We start from the raw sequence: 26,138 nt of genomic DNA on the forward strand, positions 1-26,138 counted from the left end.
GGGCATCTCCCTCTAGTCTCTCCCTTCCTGGGGTGGGGGGGGTCTCTGTCGGAAGAGGGTGCCTGCCCCAGGGGGAGCCTTGCATTGTGTCCAGGGTCACCAGCCTCCAGGGGGAGCTAGCCGACCTGGAGCCAGTGTGGCTGGCATGCTGTAGTGAAACAGACTTACTGAGTGACTGGCAAGATCCTGGGAAGGTGAGAGGAGGATTTTAGCCTGCTGGCTCCCAGGAGCTAGAGAGAAGTGACATTCATTCACTGAGGTCGCATGGGAGGTCTTCCTGGGACATAGGCCCTGCTTTCAAATCTCACCTCTAAGGCTTCTTACATGGGTGATCTGGGGCCAGGGCAGGGCCCTTACCTGGGTGACCTGGTGGCCTGGGGCGGGCCCGCACCTCCCTGAGTGCTCCTCCACCTCCCTGGGCCCTGGCCACCCCACTTCCCTGGCCCCCCTCACTTCCTTGGGCGCCCCACCTCCCTGGCCCCTCCCCCGCCTCTCTGGGCCCCCACAACTCTCTTCCAGCCCTAGATCTAGAAGCCTTGGAGTTCACACATGCATCAGTGCGTCATTTGGCGTTTTGCTGCTTCTTAATGTTTAATTGAAATTCTTTTTTTAAAGCTCATTGTCACTTCCCCCTCCCTCTTGTAACAAGCAAGTGACAAAACCATCTCCCTGACTGTGATAGATGCAGGCCCCACCTCTGGTCTCCCCACCCCCTGAGGCCTTTACCCTCCCGCTTACCTTCGCCTTCATCAGTTCATACATTTTGTCCCAAATTCTCAGTATTTGTGATTTCTTACGGTGGATGAACGTTTACATTCGTGTCCTGCCAGCAGCTGACTGGGCAGAGGCCTAGGCGGTGACATCCGCTTCCCCTCCAGCCCTGGGCCGGCGTGACAGTGCTGCTTTTGGTCCCTGCTCGAGTGGGCCCTTGCGGCCTCGCTCTTGGCTTCCTGTGGCCACGGCTGGCTTGTAGAGACGTTTCTGAGTGGAATTCCAGGCTGTTTGCAGAATGGCTGGCCCAGGTCCCATGGACATCCATAATGCAGCATGTGCCTCTTTCTTCCCCCCCGTGCTGTATTCATCATTTCTTGTCTTTTGGTGTCAAGTCAGAACTTGGCGCTTCCAATTTTCATTTCTCTCATTCACTGTTGTATTGTCTCTGAAAATCTGACAAGGAGGATTATGGCAGAGCCGGGTGGTGGTGGGCATCTATGTGGGGCTAGGGTGGGGGGTGGTCTGGGTGGACCTGTTGCCCACCTGCCTTCTCCCTGGGCCCTTCCTGCCCGCCCCCCCCCCATTACCCCCTGGTGAGTTCCTCCTGGGCCCTTCCCTGTGGGAAGAGCCCCAGGCCGGGCAGCCTCCTTCCCTGCCCCCCCACCCCACCCCCCCGCTTCATCTCTTTGGACTTGGTTCTGATCCTGGTCTCCCCACATGGTCTCTACTGCTCCTGCTTCTCTGCAGATGTTGGTACATCGGCTTCCTTGTCAGAATGCAAGTTCTTTGGAGGCAGAGGCTGTCTTTAGGCTTGGATTTGTATCCCCAGGGAGCACATAGTGCTAAGCACTTCATCGATGCTGGTTGCTTGTGTGCCTTCCTCCACTGACATCCTGGAGATGGCAGGAGAGAGTGCATGGCACACGCTGGGTGGGCCAGAGCTCTGGGTGCACTCTCATGGGCACCATCGAAGGGTATGTTGGCTTGTTTGCTCTCTCAGTATCAGTAACTTGGAGCCTTCTCTGCTCCCATGAGAAAAAGAAAAACCTCTGCCACCAAAGGAAAGACCCCCGAGTTCCTCTTACCTTGGCAGAACACAGAGGTGAGGTGGAGGCCAAGGTGGAGGCCAAGGTGACCGGTCCTTATTTGTAGCAGCTCCGAATGATTCCAGCTGAGGCCAGGCTACCATCAGGTTCTGCCAGTGGAGGGACAGTGCTGTCGATCTGCGTCTGAAGCTGGAGAGACCACAGGGGTAGAGTGGATGAGAACTCATTAGGCCCTGGACTGTGCACAAGCACAGAAGGAGCCAGAGATGAGGCCCAAGGTTATCGGGCTGGAGGACCCCAAGGTCGATTTCGAGAGTCCCCAGATGAACCCTGCCCCAAATCTGCCTGGACTGAAGTGGCCGGGGTGGGGGAGGTGGTCTTCCTCCTAAGATTTTTGGTTTAGAACAGTCTTCCCATCTGACAGCTCGAGGACACAAGGCCTGACTGTCCTGGAGAATTGCATCGGTTGAGAATTCAGCTTGTGGTTCTCTAGCTGTTTGTAATAGAAATTTGTCTGTGAAGTAATCTGGGCTGTCATTTGTCTCTGGCTTTACCAAGTGACCTTTACTCAGATTTCAACATCAGTTTCCCTGCCCAGTTTGTTTTGGACGCCAGGATTTCATACAAGAAGACTTCCCATCTGTCCCTTTGGACTCTCTGAGCATAGAGAGAACAGTGCCTGCCCGATTCCCAGGGACCACCAGGATCAGGCCCTGGGGGACACCCTCGAAAGTCTTGGGGCTTCTTGGGCTGTTGATACCTTCTGAGGTTCCTCTGGCACTGCCAAGTGCAAGCTCACTGGCAGCTGGATGGGCGACTTGTGGGCAAACCTTCCTGAGCTAGGAAGCGCCTCCTGGCCCGACACAGACAGGAAGCTCCATGTTGTTGCAGCCGGCGCCTGCCTCTGGGAGAAGGGAGACGATCTGGAGGTCAGTGGAGGAATGCGGCTGCCCTGAGAAAGCTAGGCACGCCACTCAGGCTTCTTGGCCGACCCTCCCCACTTTGGGAAGCGGCTGTGGGTGTGGGAGGGCAGCTGGGAGCTGGAGCAGCTGAGTGCCGCTGAAGGCTGCCCACACTCGGGCAGAGGCCGACAGGGTTAGAAGGCACCAGATGGAAGCAGACTCTGCTAAACTGGCAGGTGAGTGATGGATGGCCAGGGCTCCTTACCTGGGCAGCTGCAGACGGGCTAGCTTCTCCTCCAGGCCTCCCAAGCTGGGCTCCCAGTCACCAGGGTGGGAGGAGGAAACAGTGGGTGACACTTTCTGTCCCATCCAGATCTGCTTATCGATTTTTTGTCCTCTGTCTTGAGGAGCCACAAAGCAGCTAAGGAAAAGCTATGTCTCTTGTGGGAGAGAGAAGGCCCCGTGGGGGCCTCACTGACTGCTGGGACACCTAGGGCTTCATAAAATGAGTGTCTCCACCCACCCTCCTCGAGAAGCCACGAATTCCCAGGCTCCCTCTCTCTTCCTTTGGCAGCTACACTAGATTGCAGGTGGAACCTTGAGAGTTGCCTGGCCTGTCTGGCTTTCCTTGTGCCCTCCCTTCTTGCGCCCACACGCCGTTGCTTCCTCAGTGTAGGAGGCTGGAGGGCGCTGCCTCCCCTCAGTTTAGAAACATCCTTGAGGAGACATTTGGAGAGAAAGGACATGCGCCCTTTGGGAGTGGCTTCAGTGGGCAGCGCAGGGGCAGAGGAGTCCCTGGGAGAAGAGCTGATGCCCCTTGTTTCTCAAAGCTGTTAGAGAGACCATTGGCAGGAGACCAAGCTATGGCCCTCCGGACTGAGGCAGCCGCTAGCAGGACCTGAGTCTGGGCTCCTTTGGAATGTTCCCTTGAGGAGGAACATGTGATTCTTTTTATTGGGAGGACAAATACAGAAGCTTCTTTGTAGGAAGTAGGGTTCAGTCCTGGAGCCTGGGGACTGCTGGGAATGTGTCCAGAGAGGGCTGGTGAGAATTCTGTGTCCTCAGTAGCCCCCGGGGCCCTGCTCGAGGCCTGGGGGAGGAAGCAGGATCTCAAGACTCCTCCCTAGAGTCTGTCTCTTCACACGCAGGGCTTCCTAGCTGCTGGATCAAAGGGTAAGCTTCATGGAGGCAGGGAGGGGGAGAAGTCATGGCCTTCCTCTCTGTCCTGTGTGGCACAGTCTGTAATTTGGGCACTGAGCTGGATTGGCATATGTGGCCCCAGGGCTCTCCTGAGGATCCACGAAGTGCCGAGCGCAGTGCCTGGCACATAGTAGGTGCCATTGTTCCTCATCCTCCAGATTCCTTTGATCACACGGGCCTTCAGGGGGCTTTGCATTTCTCTTCTGGAGGGAGACATTGCCACCCTATTCTGCTGCCTTTTGACATGAATGGACATCATGCCCAAGTACTGTGTGGGGTGGGGAGGGGGCTTCCCTTGGAGAAGCCTCTGGGCCTCCTCCACCAACATGTGAAAGCAGCATCCCCAGCCCTCCCTGCTGCCACCACATCTCCCTTCAGTACTTTGCACAATGAGCCTTGGGTAAATACAGCCCTGGGCCAATGTACACAGTGTCTTTAAGAACAATCCTTTTCCTGCTGAGAATTCCAGGACTTTAAACCGGCCTTTTGTCCTTACTGATTGTGTTCACCTTTGCACACACCTGGGGTGGAGGAGGAGAGGAAGGAGCGCAGATCAGCCTCCTTGCTCTCCCTGGGATCTGGCGCCGGCAGCTCTGGAAGCTCGATCTGGAGGCTGGAGGAGGAATGCGCTTCACTCTCTTCCATTCTGCGCCTGCGCTGGCCGAGCCCCCTCCACACTAGATGCCCTTGGATGGCAGGCTCGTTGCTTTGGTAACCATAGTACCCTATTAGCAGATATAGCTGGTGGGGATCTGCCCTGGGGACAGCCACCAGCCTCTCCAAGCTGGGATCTTGGCTGGAGAAACCAGATTGGGAGGCACCAGTGGAAGCTGGGTCTGCAGGCCAGCTTCACCTTGGCTCTGCCTCTCTGGACCTCCGGCAGGACTGGGCCAGGATTCCCAGGGAGCTGGAACAGGCCCCGATGGAACTGAGGATTCCTTTGTCAAGGTTGGTTTTACATATGTCTCACCCCATATTCCCGAAAGCTCATCTTTCCTTTGCTGCTCGGGAGAGGCTGAAGGTCTCAGTTCTTTTCCGTGAGTTCAGTACGGGTAGGCTCGTTACTTGGCACAGCCATGAGGGAACCCTGCTTGTGGCCGCTTCTCCCTTTCATGACCTCTCCAACTCAGATGGTACGGCTTTGGAAGCTGGCCTACGAATGCCCATAGAAAGCCCCCATTTCACGGATGGAGCCACTGAGGCTCAGGAGGGCCTGTGGGCTCAGAGTGCAGAGCTTTGCTCCTGGAGCATCATTTAGGCAGAGCCAGAAATAGGGATGAGGAAACTGGGGCCCTGAGAAGCAAAGTAAAGAAGGGCTAAGTGGCAGAGCTGGGATTTGAGCCCAAGGCCTTCGTTCTAGATCCAGCTCCACCTTCACCATGGCCTCTGCCTTTTCACTGCTGATTCTGTAAGGCAGGTGTGTCCTGGGAGTGACACGACCTGGGTAGGACCATGGTTGGGATTCAGGACGATGGCGTGGCCTTTGGCTCTCTGGACTCTGGCTGCCACGCCTCAGAAGCATCTTCCCTGTCGAGGCCATTCACCTTGCTTTGGGCTTTTCACACTGGAAGCACCCCGAGCTCTGTGGGCTTGTCCTCTTATTAGCGGCCTCCTCCTAGGACTCCATGTTAGGAGCTGCCGGGGCAGCGAGTCTTCGTTCCTGGCTCCGCCCTCTCTGCCCATTCCCCCCGGCCTCTTTTTACGCCTTATGTTCCCCCATTCACGTATAAACTTCTTGAGAGCAGGGACTGTCTTTCTACTTGTATCCCCAGAGCCTAGCATAGGGCCAGGCATACAGTAAGCTCTTAATAAATGCTTACTTGATGGATTAAAAGAGGAAAAAAAATCTCCAGGTAAGAGTATCCAAGTTTATTATCAAGCAGAAAACTAAGAGATCAAGAATAGGCATTTATCACGTGCCTACTGTATGCCCAGCTCAGTGCTAGGACATAGAGATGAAAATGAAACTCTCCTTATCTAAAGGGAGGCTTCTTTATGCAGGTGCTCACCAACCACGTCCGTGGAAGCAGCAGCAAAGGAACTGTATTGGGGAGGGGGCCAGGCTAGCAGAGGAGCGTGGAGGGGGTGGGGGGAGGTGCTCCCTTCCAGGGCTGGGGTGGAGATGGGAGAGCAGTCCAGACACGAGGGCCAACGACCCTGTGGAGGTGGTAGATGAGCCTGGGGGGCGAGGCGCCAAGAGGCCTGGCTGGACTGGGCAGGAGCTGAGAAAGGGGGGGGTGGGACCCAGGCGGTAAAAGGCTGTAAAGGCCAAGCAGGAGGTTATGTTTGATCCCAGAGAGAACCCAGAGCCTCTTTCTGGCCAGCCGGATGAAGGATGGATTGAGAAGGGGAGAGACTGCAGGCCCAGACACCAGTTCAGAGTTCAAATCCTGTCACTTCACTGTTTTCTGCCTTGGTTTACTCACCTGTAAAATGAGGTTAATAAATGCGCCTGCGGCTCAGGATTGTGAGACCAGGCAAGGTGATATTTGTGAAGCTTAATGCAGTTTGTTTGTGGTGTTATCCAAGCAGGGACGAGGAGGTGTGATGGGGTAGAAATGATGAGACGGCAGGCTGGTGGGCTGCTGAGGTGGAGCAGAGGGTGCCTGGGAGGCAGGGGGTAGCACATTGGGCCGAGTCGCCTCCTCAGGATGTGCCTGTTGGAAACACCTCGGGGGCTGGGTGGAGGGTGACTGGGCCTGTGTGCATGGCCTTGGGCGTGCCGGAGGCCGCAGGGGCTGGTTCTCTTCTGTGACAGTGCCAGGGTTCATCTGCACCTGCTGCCTTGGGCCGGGCACCGCTGGCTCTGGCTTTCTGCCCGAGGAGGTTGTCAGGGGACCCACAGGCTCGGGGGTCACCTCGTCTCACCGGCTGCCAGGGACCAGGGGTAGCACAGTTGGGAAGAGAGCATCCCAGCTAGTACATGGAGGAATATGGCCCCAGGAGGAGACACAGTCATTTTCACAGAGCTCTTAGCCCTGATGCTCTGAGCCAGCGGGGCTGAGGACCATGGGAATCCTCAGGAGCCATGCCAGGGGAGCTTTGTAACCTTCCTACCGGCCTGGTAAACTTGGGCTGTTCCTGTGAGGCGGGCCTGGGGATCTCAGGAAGCACCATTTGGGGAGCAAACACCTTTCAAACAGAAAATTCTATTTAGTCCTGAGCCAAATGAGCAAGATCTCACTTTTTCTTTATGCTTTCAGTAGAAAAAAAAAATCACATGCTTCAGTAAGTTATTATCTTTGAAATATGGGAGCCCCCGGCCTTGTAGAAGGCCACGATCTGGTCCCTTCCTGTGATGCCTCCACGGCAGCACCTCCTGCCACATCTGGGAATCTCAGTGTTAGTAAGGGCTGCAGGAAGGATGCCTTTCCAAATGTTCTGTCTCCCAGGGCTCCAGATAGCCAAGGAAATGGGTCTGCCCACTTGGGTAACACAGGAGGCACTCTTTTTCTCCAGAAGATTCAAGCTTCCTCTGGGGGGGCCCCGGGGATGTCAGACGGCAGCTCCCCAGGGTGGGGGGGGCAGGTATTGCCCCAACTTCAGCGTTCGGCTTTCAGCCCGGTCGTGTCTCACATATTTCTTTTCTGGTTCTGCTATAAAACTGTACCCGTTTTATGGAGAAGGAACCCAAGAGGCAGAGCAGAAGAATGGATTCTTGGCCTCGTCTGCATGGGCGATGGTTCCGGAGGCTTCTTGGGATCCTGGCATTGAGAGCTGCAGGGACTCTGAGCTGGCCGAGGATCAGCCCAAGACCCGGGAAGGGGCAAGGCCTTTCTCACAGACACTCGCTGAGCCAGACGAGGGGCCCAGCTGGTGGGAGTGAGTCCAGCGTCAGGGATGCACCATCAGGCCTGTGGTCAGGGAACCGGCCTCCTTCTGGGGGCTTTTGGCATTGACAGAGGGCTTTGCACAGAGGGAACATTGGATGAACAGTTATTCACTGAGCCAAATTGCATTAGCCTGTCTCTGAGTGCATACACGGCTTGTTCCCTGCGGAAAATCTGGGTTTGCTACAGAAGGGGACAAATTTTGCTTTTAAATTACAGAAGAATAAAAGACGATGCACTGATTTTCAAAAGGCGTCTCCAGGGTTTTCCTACTTCCAAAAGTTATCTGTAGTAAAGAAGGTGGCCAGCTGCTTCATCCCCGTTTGTTGTAAAAGCATAAATACACACATTTATTTTTCTTTGCCCTCTTGGGGCCTCGGAGCAGCATGATCAAGAGGCAGTTTTCAGGCCTCCTTAGAGACTTACTTTGAGTACTGAGTGATTGGGGCATGTTTCTTCACACATACACAGACCCACACCCGGTGCCTCAGTTCCCCGGGGCTGATGAGTTCTACGTCCTACCTGATTGGGATGTTCTGAGGATGATAGCAGATCAGGAAAGCAGGACCATCATGGATGTACTTTCCGGTGTGTTTTCTGCTGTCTTTGCAGTTCATCTGAAATTCAGGGTCACATTTTGCATCTTAATCTTCAGATCCACAAACTGACAGCAGTTTGTTCCAGTTGCTTCAGTGCACAGTCAGCCCAGCGTCCCAGCCAGTCCTCTGCCTCCTCCACTTACTGTCGCTACAGTGTCAGCAGATGCTTGTTAATCAGAGCCTCCAGGACCTCCTCTTGTGTCTAACCCCCTTGGTCCTGAGTGCCAGCTTGCTGCAGGGCACATCCCATGGCAGCTCTTCCTCCTCTTCCTGGGCCGCTCGTGTCCCATCCTCCCCCAGAGCCTTCCCGGAGGGTGGGCCCGGCCACTATGTCCCCAAGTCCCTCCTCTCAGTCTTGTGATGTTTGCTTGGGGGACGCTCAGGCCATCCAGTTTTTATGTGTCCGTCTTGCCACACATCCGTCCTCTTCCTTTCCCATTCTTGTGTTCCAGCTTGGCGGTCAGCTCCTGCCCTGAAATGTTTTTGTTTCATTCTTATCAAAAGCCTCACAAAGGGCGTTGAGAGCTGCATGGCGGGTTCAAGTAGGCTTGCGCAGATCGCAGTGAGGATTTGAATGCAGGAAGTAACATGAGCGGCTTCCCTGAACGGATGTCCCATCATCTTGAATCCAGCCCATCCAAAACCAAACTCATCTCGGTTTCTGTCAGGGGGCGCTACAGTCCTTCCGTGTCACTCCCATTTAATAAATGCCAGTGGTTCCCTATTACTTCTGTAGTCAAAATTCCTCTGCCAGGCACTATAGAAGCCCAGCCCAGCCCATCCCGTGCCCTCTTTCAGAAATCTTAGCATATAATAGTTTCCTCAGTCTTTGGTCTCATCGGAATAGAGAACCTTACCTGTACTGAATCGTGGTCATTCAAGGAGAGCGTCCTCTCGGGCCCCTCCCCCGACACCTTTGAAGGCGGTGCTGGGCCCTGCAGAGCAGCCACAGGGGCCACTGCCTCTGGCCATCACTCTCCCCCAGCAGAAGTTCAGTCCTGACCCTCAGCCCATCCCTCGAGTCCTGTCCATCCTCTTCCCTGCATCCTCTGTGAATCCAGGGCCCCAGACCCAGAAGCTGTGGAGTCCGACTCCCTCATTTTATGGAGGAAGATGCCAGGTTCCCAAGAAGGAAAAGGAGGTGCCCAAGAGCCCATAGATATTGAATGGTAGAGCCAACATCTAAACCCAAATCCCACCTCGTCCTGTGTTCTGGGGCGATTCAGAGGTCCTGAGTTCTAATTCTCACTCTGCTGTTTCTTCCCTATGCCCTCTTCTGGGCCTCAGTTTCCTCCTCTACAAAAGGAGGAAGCTGGACCAGATGACTCCAAGGCCTCTTCTACCACCCGGGCTTAGTTTTCCTTGGACATCTTCCCTGATTGGGGCTTTCTGAAACCTGGTTTTCTCCAAAGAACACCGCCTCTGCCCAAACCCTGGGCCAGGCTGGCTGCTTCTTCCTCTCTAATGCCCCTGACACATGGGGCCAGGAGGAGGATCTCCCCTCCTCTCGCCACCCAGGGCCTCTGTTTTGTAAATCACGCAAAATATTTCCTTATTAGTCATGTCGCAAAATCAAGGAAAATCAAGTGAAAAAAGTCTGCTTCAATCTGTTCATTGGTTCTCTCTCTGGAGGTGGAGAGCATTTTTCATCAAGGAAACTTGGAATTGTCTTGGACCACTGTCCTCATCAGAGCAGCCAGTCTTTCACAGGCTGTCCTCGCTGCAGTGTCACTGTCACTGTGTACAGTGTCCCCCTGGTTCTGCTCACTTCATGTGGGTCTTAAGTCTTTCTGAATCCACCTCTCTCGTCCTTTCTTATAGCACAGTCACTCCATCCCAGTCATATGCCATAACATGTCCGACTCTTTCCCAGTTGAAGGGCATTCCTTCAATTTCCAGTTCTTTGCTGCCATGAATAGAGCTGCTATAAATATCTTTGAGATGCAGACCTAGGAGTGATGTTGCTAGTCAAAGACAGGCAGTTTTATAGCCATATTGTTCTCCACAATGGTTGGACCAGTTTACAGCTCCACTAGCAATGCACTACTGTTCCAACTTGTCCGTGTCCCCTCCAGCGTTTGTCATTTCTGATAGGCGTGAGGTGGTACCACAGAGTCATTTTAATTCGCATTTCTCTTGTCAGTCGTGATTTAGAGCATTTTTTCTTATGACTATGAAATGCTTTGTTTTCTTCTCAGAACTGCCTATTCCTTTGATCATTTATTATTTGGGTATTGGCTCTGATTTTTATAGCTTTGATTCAGTTCCCTCTATATTTGAGAAATGAGGCCTTTATCAGAGAAACTTGCTATAAAAATTTTTCTCCCAGTTTCCTGCTCCCCTTCTAATTTTGGCTATATTGGTTTTGTTTGTGCAAACCCTTGTTAATTCATGTAACCAAAGTTAGCCATTGTATTTCCTGTGATCCTCTCTGTCTTTTATTTGGTCATAAATTCCTCACTTACCCATAAACCTGACAGTTAAAATTTTCCATGCCTCCCTAGTTTGCTTATGTCATCCTCCTTTATGTTTAAATCATGTACCCATTTCGACTCTATGCTGGTAAATGATGGGAGATGTTGGTCTGTGCCTAGTTTCTGCCAAACTGCCTTCCAGTTTTTCTAGCAGTTTTTGTCAAATAGTGCGCTCTTGTCCTAAAAGCTTGGATATTTGTGTGTGTGTGTGTGTGTGTACTGGATTACTGTAGTCGTTTATTATACTGTGATTTGTACCTAGCCTACTCCACTGACCCACCACTCTATTGCTTAGCCAATACCAGATTGTTTTGGTGATTACCACTTTATAATATGGCTTGACATTTGATACTGGCAGGCTGCCTTCCTTCGCATTTTTCGTTGTTTCCCATGATATTCTTGACTTTTTGTTCTTCTGAATGAGCCAGAGCCTCTTTTAAAACCCTTACCAACCACCACCTCTTTGCAGTCCATTCCATCTGGAATCAGGAAGACCTGAGTTCTCTCCGGCTTCAGATGCTCAATGGCTTTATGATTCCGGGCCAATCACTTAACCTCTGTGTATCTCAGTTTCCTCAGCTGTAAAATGAGGGTCAGTGAGGTCAGCACTTAGCACCTGCACCTGGCCCTTCACACATGTTTATTCCCTGCCCCTTCCCTTTCCCAGACCTTGTGGCTGGCATTGAAGGATCTCCACGTCACTCCCTCCCCGCTCCCCAGCGAGGCTTGGCTTGCTGGCTGTCTTCTCTTCACCCTCTGCTCCTTTCAGCCTCCTCAGTTCCCATGATTCCTGTCTGTAGCGTAGAACTCAGCCATGCACAGGAGTGATCCCACCATGGACCCTGCCTCATACTCCTTTCCTCCCTTGGGCCCTGACTAATCTTCGTTTGCCCCAGGTGTCAGGATGCCTGGTTACCTCACTGTCTGGAATGAATTGGACAGTTAGCCCCTAGACTTTGGAGTGGTTTTTTTGGCCTCTGGATTTTGAGCTGGATCTGACCTTCAGGGCCCTCTGGCATCTTGCCCCGCCCCCATCCTACAGGTGAGGACATGGAGGCCCACAGAGGTGCTGAGATCTAGTCCAGCCCCTCGTTTCACAGATGCAGGGCTGAGCCAATGGTTGTGGGTCATTGAAGGACCTTTGTCCCACCTTAGCTAAAAGGAACTGGGAGGGAGGGGCTTCTTGTGTGTCTGTCCTTGGTTCTAGAAGAGGACCGTGACATCAGGGAGATGATGACACGACTTGCAGTTGACTTTGATTTGAGGGAGGGGGTGCTGTGAGAGGTCACCAGCCTGTTTCTCCTCCAGAGCCATCTGTTGTTAGAGAGAGGCAAGTAATTGAGGAGGCCATGGACGGCACCACTTACGGCTTCATTTCCCTTTTGTTCAGTTTGGTCGGGGGGGTGGGGGGCTCCCAGTGTGCTGGCTGCTCGGGCCACTGGGAGCAATCTTTGCCTTGTAGTCGGTTTACATTTTACCCCAGAAGGACCACTGTTGTCCGTGTGCACTCTGGTCTCCAGGCGATACATTTTGTGGGTCTCTAGCATCAGGATGTGAGTAATAGGAAGTGACTGAACTTATCAGATCCCATCCCACGCCCACTCTTAGCCACCTTCAGAAAATAGCAAACCAGAGGAGCTATATTTAGCAAAAAATCATTCGGGACTCCTTAATCTCTTCCCCTGACCCTGTCTTTTGCTCCTGCCTCGGTCAGGGACAGCGACGCATGACAACGACCTGGTTTTCGGTTTTTTCTGGCAGCCCCTCACGTTTACCAGATGTCCTTAGGACGCTGCCCAGGCTTTATCAACTATGCAGGTAAGGAGGATTCTGGGGACAACGCTGGATGAGAGCAGGCTCTCAAAGACCCCCTAAGCAGGCAAGATAGCAACTCGAACACCAAAAGATTCTTAAAGGAGTCCCATGGGAGGGAGGGCGAGGTGGACCTGGACTTTGGTGTATGCTCTCAGGAGCTGGCCCAGCGGGGATTCATTCAGGATAAATAGCTGGCATGTTTCAAGCTTTCAGACTGTTTATGTAACTTCATCCAAGTGCTGAGGGTTACTGTTTTTTCTCCACTAGGCAGACTCCGAACTGTCACATCAGTTAAGATTACTATGGTTTTCTTTGAAGAATTTGTGCTGTCTGAGCTTTGCCACTGGAGGAACCAGTTTCCTGCTTCCTTCAAATGAATAATGTGTCATGTGTCTGAGGTCCTGCCCCATAGGTCAGGAGAGCTGTCCAGGAGAAATCTCACTCTTCATTAGAATTTGAAGAAACAGACGTATTTCTTCCAAGAGGGTCCCAGTCTCAACTACTAATTAACTGTGTGACCTGGACAGAGTACTGGTCATCCCTGGGCCTCTGTTTCCAGCCCAAGTAAGGGGACTTGGCCAGGTAACTTCCCAGACTCCTTCTGGCCGTGATGTTCCTGTGATTTGAGAATTCTCAATCCCATGGGGACAGGGAGGATATGGGACAAGAGATCCTTATTTTTGGCCTTATATGGCTGTTTCCAAGCCTAAGAATTCTTCAAAATTCCACAATTCCTTTGCTGGTCCAGTTGGAGTAAGCAGCATCCATGTCATTGCTAACAAACTCGGGTCTGCCAGTCAAACAAGAAGCATACTCTGAATTAACAGCAGCAGCTTAGGACATGGTCCTTGCCTCCATTTCATGTTAGCTAACCAGAATAACCATAACGCCTGCCTGCCCTGGGGGAACCGATTCCCAGCAACGTTAGTAGGCATGCCCAAACAGGAAGGGTCAGTTTTACTCTCAAAGGCAAAGGGCTTGGGGAAGGGCAGAGGATCAGGGGAAACCTCCCTCTGGAAGCTTCAGCTTTGGGGATGTAGCATGCCCTTCCATGTGGCCCAGCACCTTCTTTCCTATTGAGTCCCCCAAGCAGTTCGTGGCTGGTCAGCCCGTCAGAGGATGGGGCTGCTTTATTTTTGAGGGGGGAAGGCAGGGAAATTGGGGTTAAGTGACTTGCCCAAGGTCACACAGCTAATAAGAGTGTCAGAACTAGGTCCTCCTGACTCCAGAGCTGGTACTCTCCTCACTGTGCCACCTAGCTGCCCCAGATGGGGCTGCTTTTGCTCCAACTTGAGTGATCAGAGGACAGGCAGGAGCATCTTGATAGAGTGGACAGGGTTCCTGCCCCCGTGCTTCTCACTCTCTCCTGAAAGTCAGGAAAGCTGGCTTGGGTCGGGCTTTACCATTACCAGTGTGGCTGCCCTTGGCCACCCTCCTGCTGGGTCTTCAGTACTCCAGTGTCTGCTTCCTCATCTGTAAAATGAGGCAGCCTAGGGAACCTCAGGGACCCCTTCTCAGAATCACATGTCCAATTCTCCATGACCCCATTTGGGGTTTTCTTGGCAAAGATCCTGGAGTGATTTGCCATTTCCTTCTCCAGCTCATTTTACAAATGAGGAAACTGAGGCAAATGGTGACTTGCCCAGGGTCACACAGCTAGTAAATGTCTGAGGCCAGGTTTGAATTCAGGTCTTCCTGGCCCCAGGTCTGGTGCTCTATCCACTGGGCTGCATAGCTGCCTTTTACAACTGAAGAAAATGCTCAGTTGCAGTAAGAAACTGGTAAAAATAAAGAGGTGATTTTTTTCCCCATCCAAGTTCATGGAGCCCCTAAAGTTTTTACAGGGACACCAGGTTAAAAATTTTGGACTAGCAGGCCTTTCTGCTCTTCTCTGTAAATAAATCAGTCCTTTTTCATGTCTTGGTTACAAAGCACACCTGGCTGGCCCCCTCCCGCCTTGGACAGGTGAGTTGATGCAGCCACTCAGAGCCTTTGTGGGTGCCCAGTGTGCATGCAGAGACTGTGGAACTTACATAGTAGGGGAAATGGGTGGACACACAAAGAGCAAATGCATAGTAATACGCAACAGCTTCATCAGAGGGATAGAAAATGAACAGGGAAGAGTCTTGGTTGTTACTCCTTTCTGGTTCCCAGAACCTCTCAAAAGAAGATTCCATCTAGACACCCCGCCTGTGACCACTCGCCAGAGCTGCCCTCTTGGCTCCTCTCCTGGATTCTTATTGGCCCTTTCCCCTTTTTTAAAAAAGTTATTATTACTGTTATTTAATAACTCATAAATATTTTCTTTTTAAAATAATATTTTACATTCATTACAATAATATTTTTTAACATTCTTTTTTTTTAATTTTGAGTTCTAAATTTTCTCTCTCCCTCCCTCACGTGCTTCCTTCCTGAGAGGGTAAGCAGTTTGATATAGGTTATACATGTTCAATCATGTAAAACATATTACCTTGTTAGTCATGTTGTAAAAGAAGATATAGACTCAAAGAAAAATAAAAACAAAAAACTACATAAATTAAAAAATAGTATGCTTTGACCTGCATTCAGATTCCATCAGTTCTTTCTCTGGAGGTGAAGATAATTTTTCATCTTGAGACCTTTGGAATTGTCCTGGATCATTGTATTGCTGAGAATGGCTAAGTCTATCAAAGCTGGTCATCAAACAATGGTGCTGTTACTGTGTACAGTACTCTCCTGGTTCTGTTCACTTTACTTTGCATCAGTTCATACAGATCTTTCCAAGTTTTTCTGACATCACTCTGCTCATCATTTCAGTAATATTCCATTGCAACCATATATCACAGTTTGTTCAGCCATTCCGCAATTGATGGGCATCTCCTCGATTTTCCGATATTTGGCCACCATAGAAAGAGCTGCTATAGATATTTTTGCACATGTGGGTCCTTTTCCTTTTTTATGATCTCTTTGGGATACCGAGCTCGTTGTGGTATTGCTGGATGAAGAGAGATGCACAGTTTGGTTGCCCTCTCCAGAATGGTTGGATCAGTTCACAGCTTCACCAGCAGTACATTAGTGTCCCAATTTTCCCACGTTTCCTCCGACATTTATTATTTTCTTTTTCTGTCATATTAGCCAATCTGATAGGTATGATAATTTCAGTTGCTTTAATTTGCATTTCTCTAATCAAGAGTGATTTAGAACATTTTTTCATATGACTATAGATAGCGTTGACTTTCTTCATCTGAAAACCACCTGTTCATATCCTTTGATTATTAATTGGGGAATGACTTGTATTCATATAAATTTGACTCAATTCTCTCTAAGATTTGAGAAATGAGACTTTTATCAGAGAAATTTGCTGTAAAAATTGTTTCCCAGCTTTCTGCTTTCCTTCTAATCTCAGTTGCATTGGTTTTATTTGTACAAACCCTATTTAATTTAATATAATAGAAATTATCCTTTTTATATCTCGTAATGCTATGTCTTGTTTTGTCATAAGTTCTTCCTTTCTCCATACATTTGACAGATAAACTATTCCATGCTCTCCTAATTTGCTTATGGTGTCCCCCTTTATGTCTAAATCATGCACCTGTTTTGACCTTATCTTGGTATACAGTGGGAGATGTTGGTTTATACCTAGTTTCTGCCATGTTGTTTTCCAGTTTTTCTGGCAGTTTTTGTCAAATATTGAATTTTTGTCCCAAAAGCTTGGATTCTGGGGTTTATCAAACCCTAGATTAGTATGATCAGTTACTTCCGTGTCTTGTGTAGCTAATCTATTCCACTGATCTACCACTCTGTTTCTTAGGCAATACCAGATAGTTTTACCATTTTATAATATAGTTTGAGATCTGACACCATTAGGCCACCTTCCTTCAAATTTTTTTTCATTAATTCCCTTGATACTCTTGACTGTTTGTTCTTCCAGATGAATTTTGTAATTGTTTTCTTCCTAGCTCTATATAATCATTTTTTGGTAGTTTCATTGGTAGGCCCTGAATAAATAAATTAATTTAGGTAGAATTGCCATTGGCTTGGCCTACTCATGAACAATTGGTAGTTTTCCACTTGTTTAGATCTGCCGTTATTTGTGTGAAAAGTGTTCTGTAATTGTGTTCATATCGTTCCTGGGTTTGTCTTGGCAGCTAGACTCCCAAGTGTTTTATATTGTTGACAGTTATTTTAAATGGAATTTCTTTCTCTATCTCTTACTGCTGGACTTTGTTGGTAATATTTAGAAATGCTAATAATTTCAGTGGGTTTGTTTTATATCCTGCAACTTTGCTAAAGTTGTTAATTATTTCAGCTAGTTTTTTAGTTGATTCTCTAGGGTTCTCTAGGCCTACCATCATATCATCTGTAAAGAGTGATGGTTTTGTTTCCTCACTGCCTATTCTAATTCCTTCAATTTCTTTTTCTTATTGCTATAGCTAGCATTTTTTAAATTTATTTTTTATTTTTAGTTTATAACACTCAGTTCCACAAGTTTTGGGGTTCCAAATTTTTCTCTCCCACTCCTCCCTCCAACCCCCCCAAGACTGCGTGTAATCCAATGTAGGTTCTACATACACCTTCACATTGAACTTATTTGCGTAATAGTCCAGTTGCAAAGAAGAATTATAACTAATGGAATGAACCATGAGAAAGGAGAAATGAAACAAACAAACAAAAAAAGGAAATAAAAAAGAGAGCAAAAAGTTTGCCTCCATCTGCATTCAGACTCCATGATTTTTTCTCTGGGTGTGCAGAGCTTTTTACATCATGAATCTTTTGGAGCTGTCTTTGAACCTTGCATTGATGAGAGGAGTCAGATCTATCAAAGTTAGTCCTCACACAGACCGTGTGTCTGTAATTGTGTATAATGATCTCCTGGTTCTGCTCCCCTCACTCAGCATCAGTTTGTATAAATGATTCCAGATTATAATGAAGTCCGTCTGCTCTATAGCTGGCATTTCTAGCACGATATTGAATAATAGTGGTGACAATGGGCATCCTTACCTCATCCCTGATTATATTGGGAAAGCTTTTAGCTTATCCATTAAGGATAATGCTTACTGATGCTTTTAGATAGATGCTACTTATCATTTTAAGGAAAGCGTCATTTATTCCTGTGTTCTCTAGTGTTTTTAATATTAATGGGTGTTGTATTTTGTCAAAAGCTTTTTTTTGCTTCTGTTGAGATAATCATATTGTTTCTCTTGGTTTTGTTATTGATATTGCCAATTATCCTCATAGTTTTCCTAATACTGAACCAGCCCTGCATTCCTGGTATAAATCCCACCTGGTCATACTGTATGATCACTGTGATATGTTGCTATAATTTCCTTGCTAGTGTTTTATTTACAATTTTTGTATCAGTATTCATTAGGGAAATTGGTTTATAGTTTTCTTTCTCTATTTTGGCTCTTCCTGGTTTAGGTATCAGTACCATATTTATGTCGTAAAAGGAATTTGGTAGGACTCCTTCTTTGTCAGTTTTTCCAAATAGTTTATATAGTATTGGAATAAATTGTTCTTACAAATCATTTGTGAATCTGTTTGGGCCCTGATGATTTTTCCTTAGGGAGTTCATTGATGGTTTGTTCAATTTCTTTTTCTAAGATGGGGTTATTTAAGTGTTCTATTTCTTCTTCTGTTAGTCCGGGCAATTTATATTTTTGTAAATATTCATCCATTTCACTTAGATTGTCAGATTTATCTGCATACAGTTAGGCAAAATAGCTCCTAATTACTGCTTTAATTTCCTCTTCATTGGTGGCAAATTGCCAATTTTTGATACTGGTAATTTGGTTTTCTTCTGGTTTTTTTTTTTAAACAAATTAACCAGTGGTTTACCTATTTTATTGTGTGTTTTTCTTTCATAAAACCAACTTCTAGTTTTACTTATTAGGTCAGTGGTTTTCTTTCAGTTTTATTAATCTTTCCTTTGATTTTCAGGATTTCCAATTTGTTGTTTAACTGGGGATTTTAAATTTGTTCTTTTTCCATGTTTTTTCATTGCATGCCCAGTTCATTGATCTGCTCTTTCTCTTTTTTTATTAATATTCACACTTAGAGATATAAATTTCCCCAAAGTACTGCTTTTCCTGCATCCCATAAATTTTGGTATGTTGTCTAATTGTTATTTTATTTAATGTAATTATTGATTGTTTCTGTGATTTGTTATTTGTCCCATTCATTCTTTTAGGATTAGATTATTTAGTTTCCACTTAATTTTTAATCTATCTTTCCATGGCCCTTTACTAAATGTAATTTTTATTGCATCATGATCTGAAAAGGATGCATTTAAAATATCTGCCTTTCTGCATTTGATTGTTTTGAGGTTTTTATACCCATCGTCAGTTTTTGCGTAGGTACCATGTACTGATGGGGAAAAAAATATATCCCTTTCTACCCCTATTCACTTTTCTCCAGAGGTCTATCATATCTAACTTTTCCAAAATTCTATTCACCTCCTCAATTTCTTGCTTACTATGTGTTTAGATATATCTAGACCCCAATTGATAAATGGTCAAAGGATATGAACAGGCAGTTTTCAGAGGAAAAAATCAAAGCTATCTATAATCATGAAAAAATGCTCTAAATCACTATTGAATAGAGCGATGCAAATCAAAACAACTCTGAGGTACCACATCACACCTATCACATTGGCTAACATGACAAAACAGTAAAATGATAAATGTTGGAGAAGATGTGAGAAAGTTGGAACACTAATGCATTGCTGGTGGAGTTGTGAGCTGATCTAACCATTCTGGAGAGCAATTTGATACTATACCCAAAGGGCTACAAAAATTTGCATACCCTTTGACCCAGCAATACCACTTCTAGGACTGCGTCCCAAAGAGATCATAAAAATGGGAAAAGGACCCACATGTACAAAAATATTTATAGCAGCTCTTTTTGTGGTGGCAAAGAATTGGAAACTGAGGGGATGCCCATCCATTGGGGAATGGCAGAACAAGTTGTGGTATATGAATATAATGGAATACTGTTGTGCTATAAGAAATGATGAGCAAGCACACTTCAGAAAAACCTTGAAAGACGTATATGAACTGATGCTGAGTGAAGTGAGCAGAACCAGAACGTTGTACACAGTAACAGCCACAGTGTGCAATGATTGACTTTGATAGACTTAGCCCATCTCAGCAATGCAAGGACCTGAAACAATTCCAAAGGACTCATGATGGAAAGTGCCATCCACATCCAGAGAACTATGGAGTCTGAATACAGAGCAAAGCAGACTGTTTTCTTTGCTGTTGTTGTTTTCTTTCTCATGGTTCCTCCCATTCATTCTAATTCTTGTATACAACATGACTAATGGGAAAATATGTTTAATAGGAATGTGTGTGTAGAGCCTATGTCAGATTGCAAGCCATCTTGGGGAGGGAGGGGAAGAAAACTTAAAACTTATGGAAAGTGAATGTTGAAAACTAAAAATAAATAAATTAGCTTAAAAAAAGATTTATCTAGGTCTAAGAGGGGAAAGTTGATTTATTATCCGTTTCCTCTTGTAACTCATTTAACTTCTTTAGAAATTTGGATGCTATACCAGTTGGTACATATATGTTTAGTATTGCTATCACTCACTCCAGTGTGTATGGTGCCTTTTAGCAGATTGTAGTTTCTTCCCTTATCTCTTAATTGCATCTATTTTTGCTTCATCTGAGATCATGATTGCTACCCCTGCTTTTTTTTTTACTTCAAGCTGAAGCATAACGTATTCTGCTCCAGCCTTTTTTACCTTTATTCAGTGTGTGTGTCTCTGCTTCAAATGTGTTTCTTATAAACAACATACTGTAGAATTCTGGTTTTTAATCCACTCTACTATCCACTTCTGTTTTATGGAAGAGTTCATCACATTCACATTCACAGTTAAGATTAATGTGTATTTCCCTCCATCCTGTTTTCCCAATGTTTATACTTCTCTCTCCTTTAACCTTGTCCCTCCTTACCAGTGTTTTGCTTCTGGCCACTGCCTCCCTCAATCTGCCCTCCCTTCTCTCTACTCCTCTCTCCTGTTTTTGTCTCTCTTCCCCTCCTACTTCTCTGTAGAGCAAGATAGATTTCTATACCCAACTAAATGTGTATGTTATTCCCTCTTTGATTCAAATTCAGTGAGAGTAAGGTTCCAGCAATGTGCACTCCCCTCCTTTCTTTCCTTCCACTATAGAGAATAGAAATGAAATACAAAATAGAGGTCTAGAGAGAACATAGTCAGGCAGAACAAATTCATGCTTTGGCATTGTTTGAAAATGTCTTTTTATCTACAAGCCCGCACCTCCCAACCCAGAGGTGAGAAGCTTCTCCATGTCTGGGGTGTTCTGGTAGAATTTCTGCGGCTTCTGGCTGGAAGCCAGATCAGAGGGGGGAGGAGCAGAGGGGGGAGTGGGTGATGAGGAAGTACTCAGTGAGCACGAAATAGTCTTTCTAGGAGTTTAGCCAACAAAGGGAGCAGAACTAGGAGGAGGCAGTAGCGTTTGAAGGAATCAATGAGTGAAGCCCCAGAGAGATCAGAGAGAGCAAAAGGAGCCATAAGTACGAACCCACTTAGAGTAGCTGTTAGTTGTAGCAAAGGACAGAGAGGAAGGGACTGTCCATCACTTGGGGGACACTCTGAGTCCAATGCAGTCCTTCATAAGAAATGAAGGACATGGCATCCCAGAAAACTGTAATCTCAGGAGCTGATGTAGAGTGAAGAGAGGTACCAGGAGAATGTTTTATGCACGGTACATTGAGTGATACACAGTGACAACATTCTAAAGAAAAATGTCTTAAATACCCCAGAGAAGTCATCTGCCGTGGCTGAAGGATGGATGATAAAGCATCTTAGCCAAGTCCTGAGAGAGAAAGGTGGTGGAGCCTTGGGGCGGAATGAGACATACATTTTTGGATGTGGCTAATGTGGTTTGTTTTATGTGACTATATTTATTTGTTACAAGGGTTGTGGTGGTTTCTTTTTTATGGCGGGGGAGGGGAATGTTGGAAGATGGGGGTGCTGTTGGTAGTGAGGGCAGGTACATGTCTCACCTGGACCTGGAGACAGGAAGTTGTTGTTCGGTAGTGTCTGCCTCTTTGTGACTCCGTTTGGGGTTTTCTTGGCAAGATACTGAGGTGGTTGGCCATTTCCTTCTCATTTTACAAATGAGGAAACTGAGACAAACAGGACTAAGTGACTTGCCCAGGATCATACAACTAGTGTCTGATGCTGCATTTGAACTTGGGTCTTCCTGACTCCAGGGACAGCACTCTGTCCACTGCAGAAGACCTGGATTCAAATGTGACCTCAGACAAAACATTTAGTAGCTGTATAGTATATACAGTCGTATAACTCCGTCAGCCTCAGTTTCCCCATCTGTAAGATGGGGGTGATAACAGCATCATGGTGGTTGTGATTAGATAATATGTGTAAAGCCCCATCAAGGGCAGCTAGCGTTGTTCTCCTCCTTGTTGTCGCCCTTCCCCAAGAAGAGATGATTGTCATAGATGCCCCTAGAACACGCCCTGCGGGGAGCGGAGGGAGGCACAGACAAGCACGGCAGCCTTGAAAGGCACATTCTGAGCGTGTTACGTGCTATAAAAACGCTCTGCGGAGTGGAGATTTTGATTTTACACATGATCCTTTTTTGGTTTTACTTTGTATAAAACTTTTGAGGAGGAGGTTGCTAAATTCAGGGGGGAAGAGAGTTAAAACAAGAATGAAGAGACGAAAAGCATTTGTTATTGCTCTGTGCCAAGCCCTGTTAGGATCTGGGGCTGCAGATCGATCCAGACATTTGCAGAAGTTTGGCGCCGGTAGCGAGTGGTGTCCTGCGAATGGCTGGCCCCTGGAGCCGTCCATTGGCCAACTGGAGTACAGTTCTCAGAGCCCAGAGGGTCAGGTTGGGTTTGGGTCAGATTTGCAGTGGTAAAGGGCTGAGCTCCTGTCAGGTGTGGTCTCTACTGCTCTCTCTGGTTTCAAGGGTACAACAGGTGCAGGGTGGTTTGGGTTCCACCCCGGCTGCTTCCTACTTCAGTAATCACCTCAGTCCTCAGGCACCTCACCTGTGAAGTCAGGAGCTGAGATCGAGGGCTCAGCCTCTGCCAAAAGGACAAATCTTCCTCCTCCTCCCCCTCCTCCCCCTCTCCCTCTCCTCTTCCCCCCTGCCCCTCCCTCTCTCCCCCCACTGGAACACAGGAGGAGCAGATGCTGGAGGTTTCCAGCCGACTTGGCTGGCTTGAGTCTGAGGCTGCAGAATTCTCACTCTGGTCCTGCTGAGGTTTCCCCTGCACAGGCCTCCGAACTCTGACTTCCTGAAAGGGCTTTGGCTCATTGTGCTTGGTTTTCGTAGCTCTGCCTCTAGAACAGGCCCACCGGATTGGGTGTTGGAGTGACTTAGAGAAGACTGAAGGTGCTCCCTATGTCACTAGTCAGTGCTCCACATCTCGTTTCTAGGCCCGAAGGTTTGCCTCCCCATCCATGACTCAAGTGTTCCAGGTAGGGCTGGAAGGGGCCTGTCTATGGTTCTGTGGGTGAGAGGAAGGTCTGTGCCTCTACTGACCATTCCAGGCTTACATCCTGAGTGTGTGGGAGGGAATTCGCCTGCGGTAGGAAGCCGCCCTCTAATTCCTGGTGCGCCTGTCCGGGGCGAGGGGGCAACACTAAGCATGGGGATGCCTTGTGTGTCTTCAGTGTGTTGTGCCTAGCACTGAGGCCAGAGAGACAGATGATCAGAGATAGAGTCGCTTATAACAATGATGATGATAGCGATAGCTTTAGCCCGTTTGATCCTCACAACAACCCTGTAAGGTAAGGGGCTATTCCTATTCCCATTTTACGTATGAGGAAACCGAGGCTGCCTGGTTAAGTGACTTTCCCAGGGTCACACAGCTAGTGTCTGAGATGGGATTTGAACTTGGGTCTTCCTGACTGCATGCCCGGCTCTCTGTCCACTGAGCCACCTGGCTGCCCCAAAGCAGGCTATATGCAAAATAAACACAAAGTGGCAGAGGGGGAAGGGCATCCAGGAGAGGCTGTTTGAAGGCAGTAGCCCTTGAGCGGAGAGGTTTCAGTGGTGTGGGCGGAAAGCTGTCCGGAGATGGGAAGTGAACCGGCGTGGCTGGACTGGGGATCGGGGGTGGGGGGAGCTGAGCAGAGGGTCTTCTGCTGGGCCTGGGCAAGGCCTCCAGAGCCACTCAAGGTTCTGCTCCCTTTTTGTTTGCAAAATCAGTTGTTACAGCTCTCATTTGTTTTTACATCATCCATGTTTCACACTGAAGACTTCCTCCCCGCCCCTCCCACAGCCTCATTCCTTAGGATAAACAATATTTTAAAAGAGGAAGGAAAAGAACCTTTAGCCAAAATAACAGACATATTGAGAAAGTGCAAGCTCCATGCTCTGTGCATGGCCCCGCCCCCACCTCTGCTGAGCTTGTCACTTTGTAACCTTCGGTTTCTGTTGTTTCGTCATTTTCATTCAATGTTGTTTCAGTCATTGTGTATTTTGTTTTCCTTCATTGGGTACTTCACTTTGCATCAGTTCATATAAGTCTTACTGTGATTCTCCATGTTTATCATTTTCATCATTCCTTACAACACCTTAATAGTCAATAAGTGATTATTAAGCACCCCTATGTGCCTGGCATTGTGCTAAGCACTGAGGATGAGAAGAAAAAGGTAAAAAGGAGGAACTCACAGTTAAATGGAGAAGACAATGAGCAAGCTATATAACACGTAAATAGGAAATAATTAATGAGGGGAAGACATTAGACTTCAGATGGGTGGAAGATGAGATTCTATCTGGGACTTGAGGGAAGCCAGAGCTTGAAGATGAAGGGCATGTTGGACAGCCCAGGAGGTGGAGCGTCTTGCTCTCACACCAGCCGGGAGCCCTGCGTCACAGGGTGAAGAGGCCCTGGGGATGGGGATGGTGAGATGGAATGTCAGGGTCTATCACAGTCATGCACAACACTTTGTTCAGCCATTCTCCCCAATCCATGGAAGTCACTGTTGTTTCCAGTTCTTGGCTCCCTCAACTATGGTGTCCATAGAGCCTTTCCTTGGGGTGTATGCCTAGCAGCTACTGAGGCAGTAGCTCCTGAGGCAACAGTCCTGAGGGCTAGACCTGTGCTTAGGAATATCCCTGGGGAGGCTACAGGGATTGGAGAGTGGAGGGAACAGAGGTAAGGGTGGGATTGGACATGTGAGTGGGGGAAGAGTCAAGGATAGCTGCTAGGTTGCAAACCTCGATAATTGGGGACAGAAATACAAGACTGTTAGGGAGGGGGCTGGGTTTGGAGGGAAAATGGGGAAAGGTTACAGCATTGTTGTGAAGTGAAATCCCTCTGAAAGACTTAAGAACACTGACTGATGCACTGCTGTTATTCTGTTGTTTTAGTTGTCCGACTCTTTGTGACCCCCTTTGGGTTTATTTTTGGCAGAGATACTGGAGTAGTTTGTCGTTTCCTTCTCCAGCTAGTTTTACAGGATGAGGAAACAGGCAAACAGGGTTAGGTTACTTGCCCAGGGTCACACAACTAGTAAGTGTCTGAGGCCATATTTGAACTCAGGTCTTCCTGATCTCAGGTGCTGGCACTCTGCACCGTGCCACCTAGCTGTCCTGATCGGTGCAGTAACTACTCACAATTTCCAAAGACTGCAGATGAAACCAGATTCCTCCTGCCCGACAGAGAGGTGGTACATTGCAGATGTAGAATGAGGCACATGTTTTGTTTTCTTTTTTAACATTCATTTTTCTTTTTTTTGAGTTCCAAATTCTCTCCTCCCTCCAGTCCTCCCACCCACCCATCAAGAAAGCAAGCAATATGATATCAGTCATACAAGTGAAGTCTTGTAAAACATTTCCGTATTAGTCATGTTGCAACGAAAAGAAAGAGAGAAGGAGAGAGAGAGAGAGTAATACACCTTCAATCTGCACTCAGAGCTCATCAGTTCTCTCTCTGGAGTTAAATAGCATTTTCATCTTGAGTCCTTTGGAGTTGTCATGGATCATTGTATTGATTAGAGTGGCTAAGTCTCAGTTGATTGTTGTTCCAGTATTGCTCTTACTGTAAATTGTTCTCCTGGTTCTGTTTACTTCACTTTGCCTCAGTTCGTATAAGTCTTCCCAGGTTTTTTGGAACCCATCCCCTTTGTCGTTTCTTATAGCACAATATAGTATTCCATCACAATCATATACCACAACTTCTTCAGCTATTCCTCAGCTGATGGGCATCCTCTCAATTTCCAATTCTTTGCCACCACAAAAGAGAGCTGCTATAAATATTTTTGTACACACAGGACCTTTCCTTTTTCCTTTGATCTCTTTGGGATGCAGATCTAGTAGTGGCATTGTGGGATCAAAGGATATGCACAGTTTTATAACCCTTTGGGCATAGTTCCAAATTATTTTCCAGAATGGTTGGCCTGGGTCACAACTCCACCAACAGTGTATCAGTGTCCCAATTTTTCCGCATCCCCTCCAACAGTTATTTTCCTCTTCTGTCATGTTAGCCTATCAGATAAGTATGAGGTTGGTACCTCAGAGTTGTTTGCATTTCTCTAATTATTGGTGATTTAGAGCATTTTTCATGTTACTAT

At 47.6% G+C, this 26,138-nt stretch overlaps 1 protein-coding gene across 9 annotated transcripts in view; it reads left to right on the forward strand.

The window, feature by feature from the left end:
- DGKD (diacylglycerol kinase delta) overlaps positions 1 to 26,138 on the forward strand; it is a 113,261-nt gene that overhangs the window by 37,387 nt on the left and 49,736 nt on the right. Inside the window, exons 1-2 of one of the 9 annotated variants that reach the window (XM_036767344.1) lie at positions 2,603 to 2,689; positions 12,480 to 12,583. The exons of 4 other annotated variants lie outside the window; for them this stretch is intronic. In XM_036767344.1, coding sequence (XP_036623239.1) covers positions 12,578 to 12,583 — 6 coding nt within the window. In that variant the 5' untranslated portion in view covers positions 2,603 to 2,689; positions 12,480 to 12,577. Of the gene's footprint in view, positions 1 to 2,421; positions 2,899 to 4,609; positions 4,811 to 12,479; positions 12,584 to 22,989; positions 23,037 to 26,138 lie in introns of those variants that run through there. 4 more of the 9 variants (XM_036767341.1, XM_036767345.1, XM_036767348.1 and 1 more) reach the window with 4 other exon arrangements.

Source organism: Trichosurus vulpecula, chromosome 7, assembly GCF_011100635.1.
Source record: "Trichosurus vulpecula isolate mTriVul1 chromosome 7, mTriVul1.pri, whole genome shotgun sequence".
NCBI lineage: Eukaryota > Metazoa > Chordata > Mammalia > Diprotodontia > Phalangeridae > Trichosurus > Trichosurus vulpecula.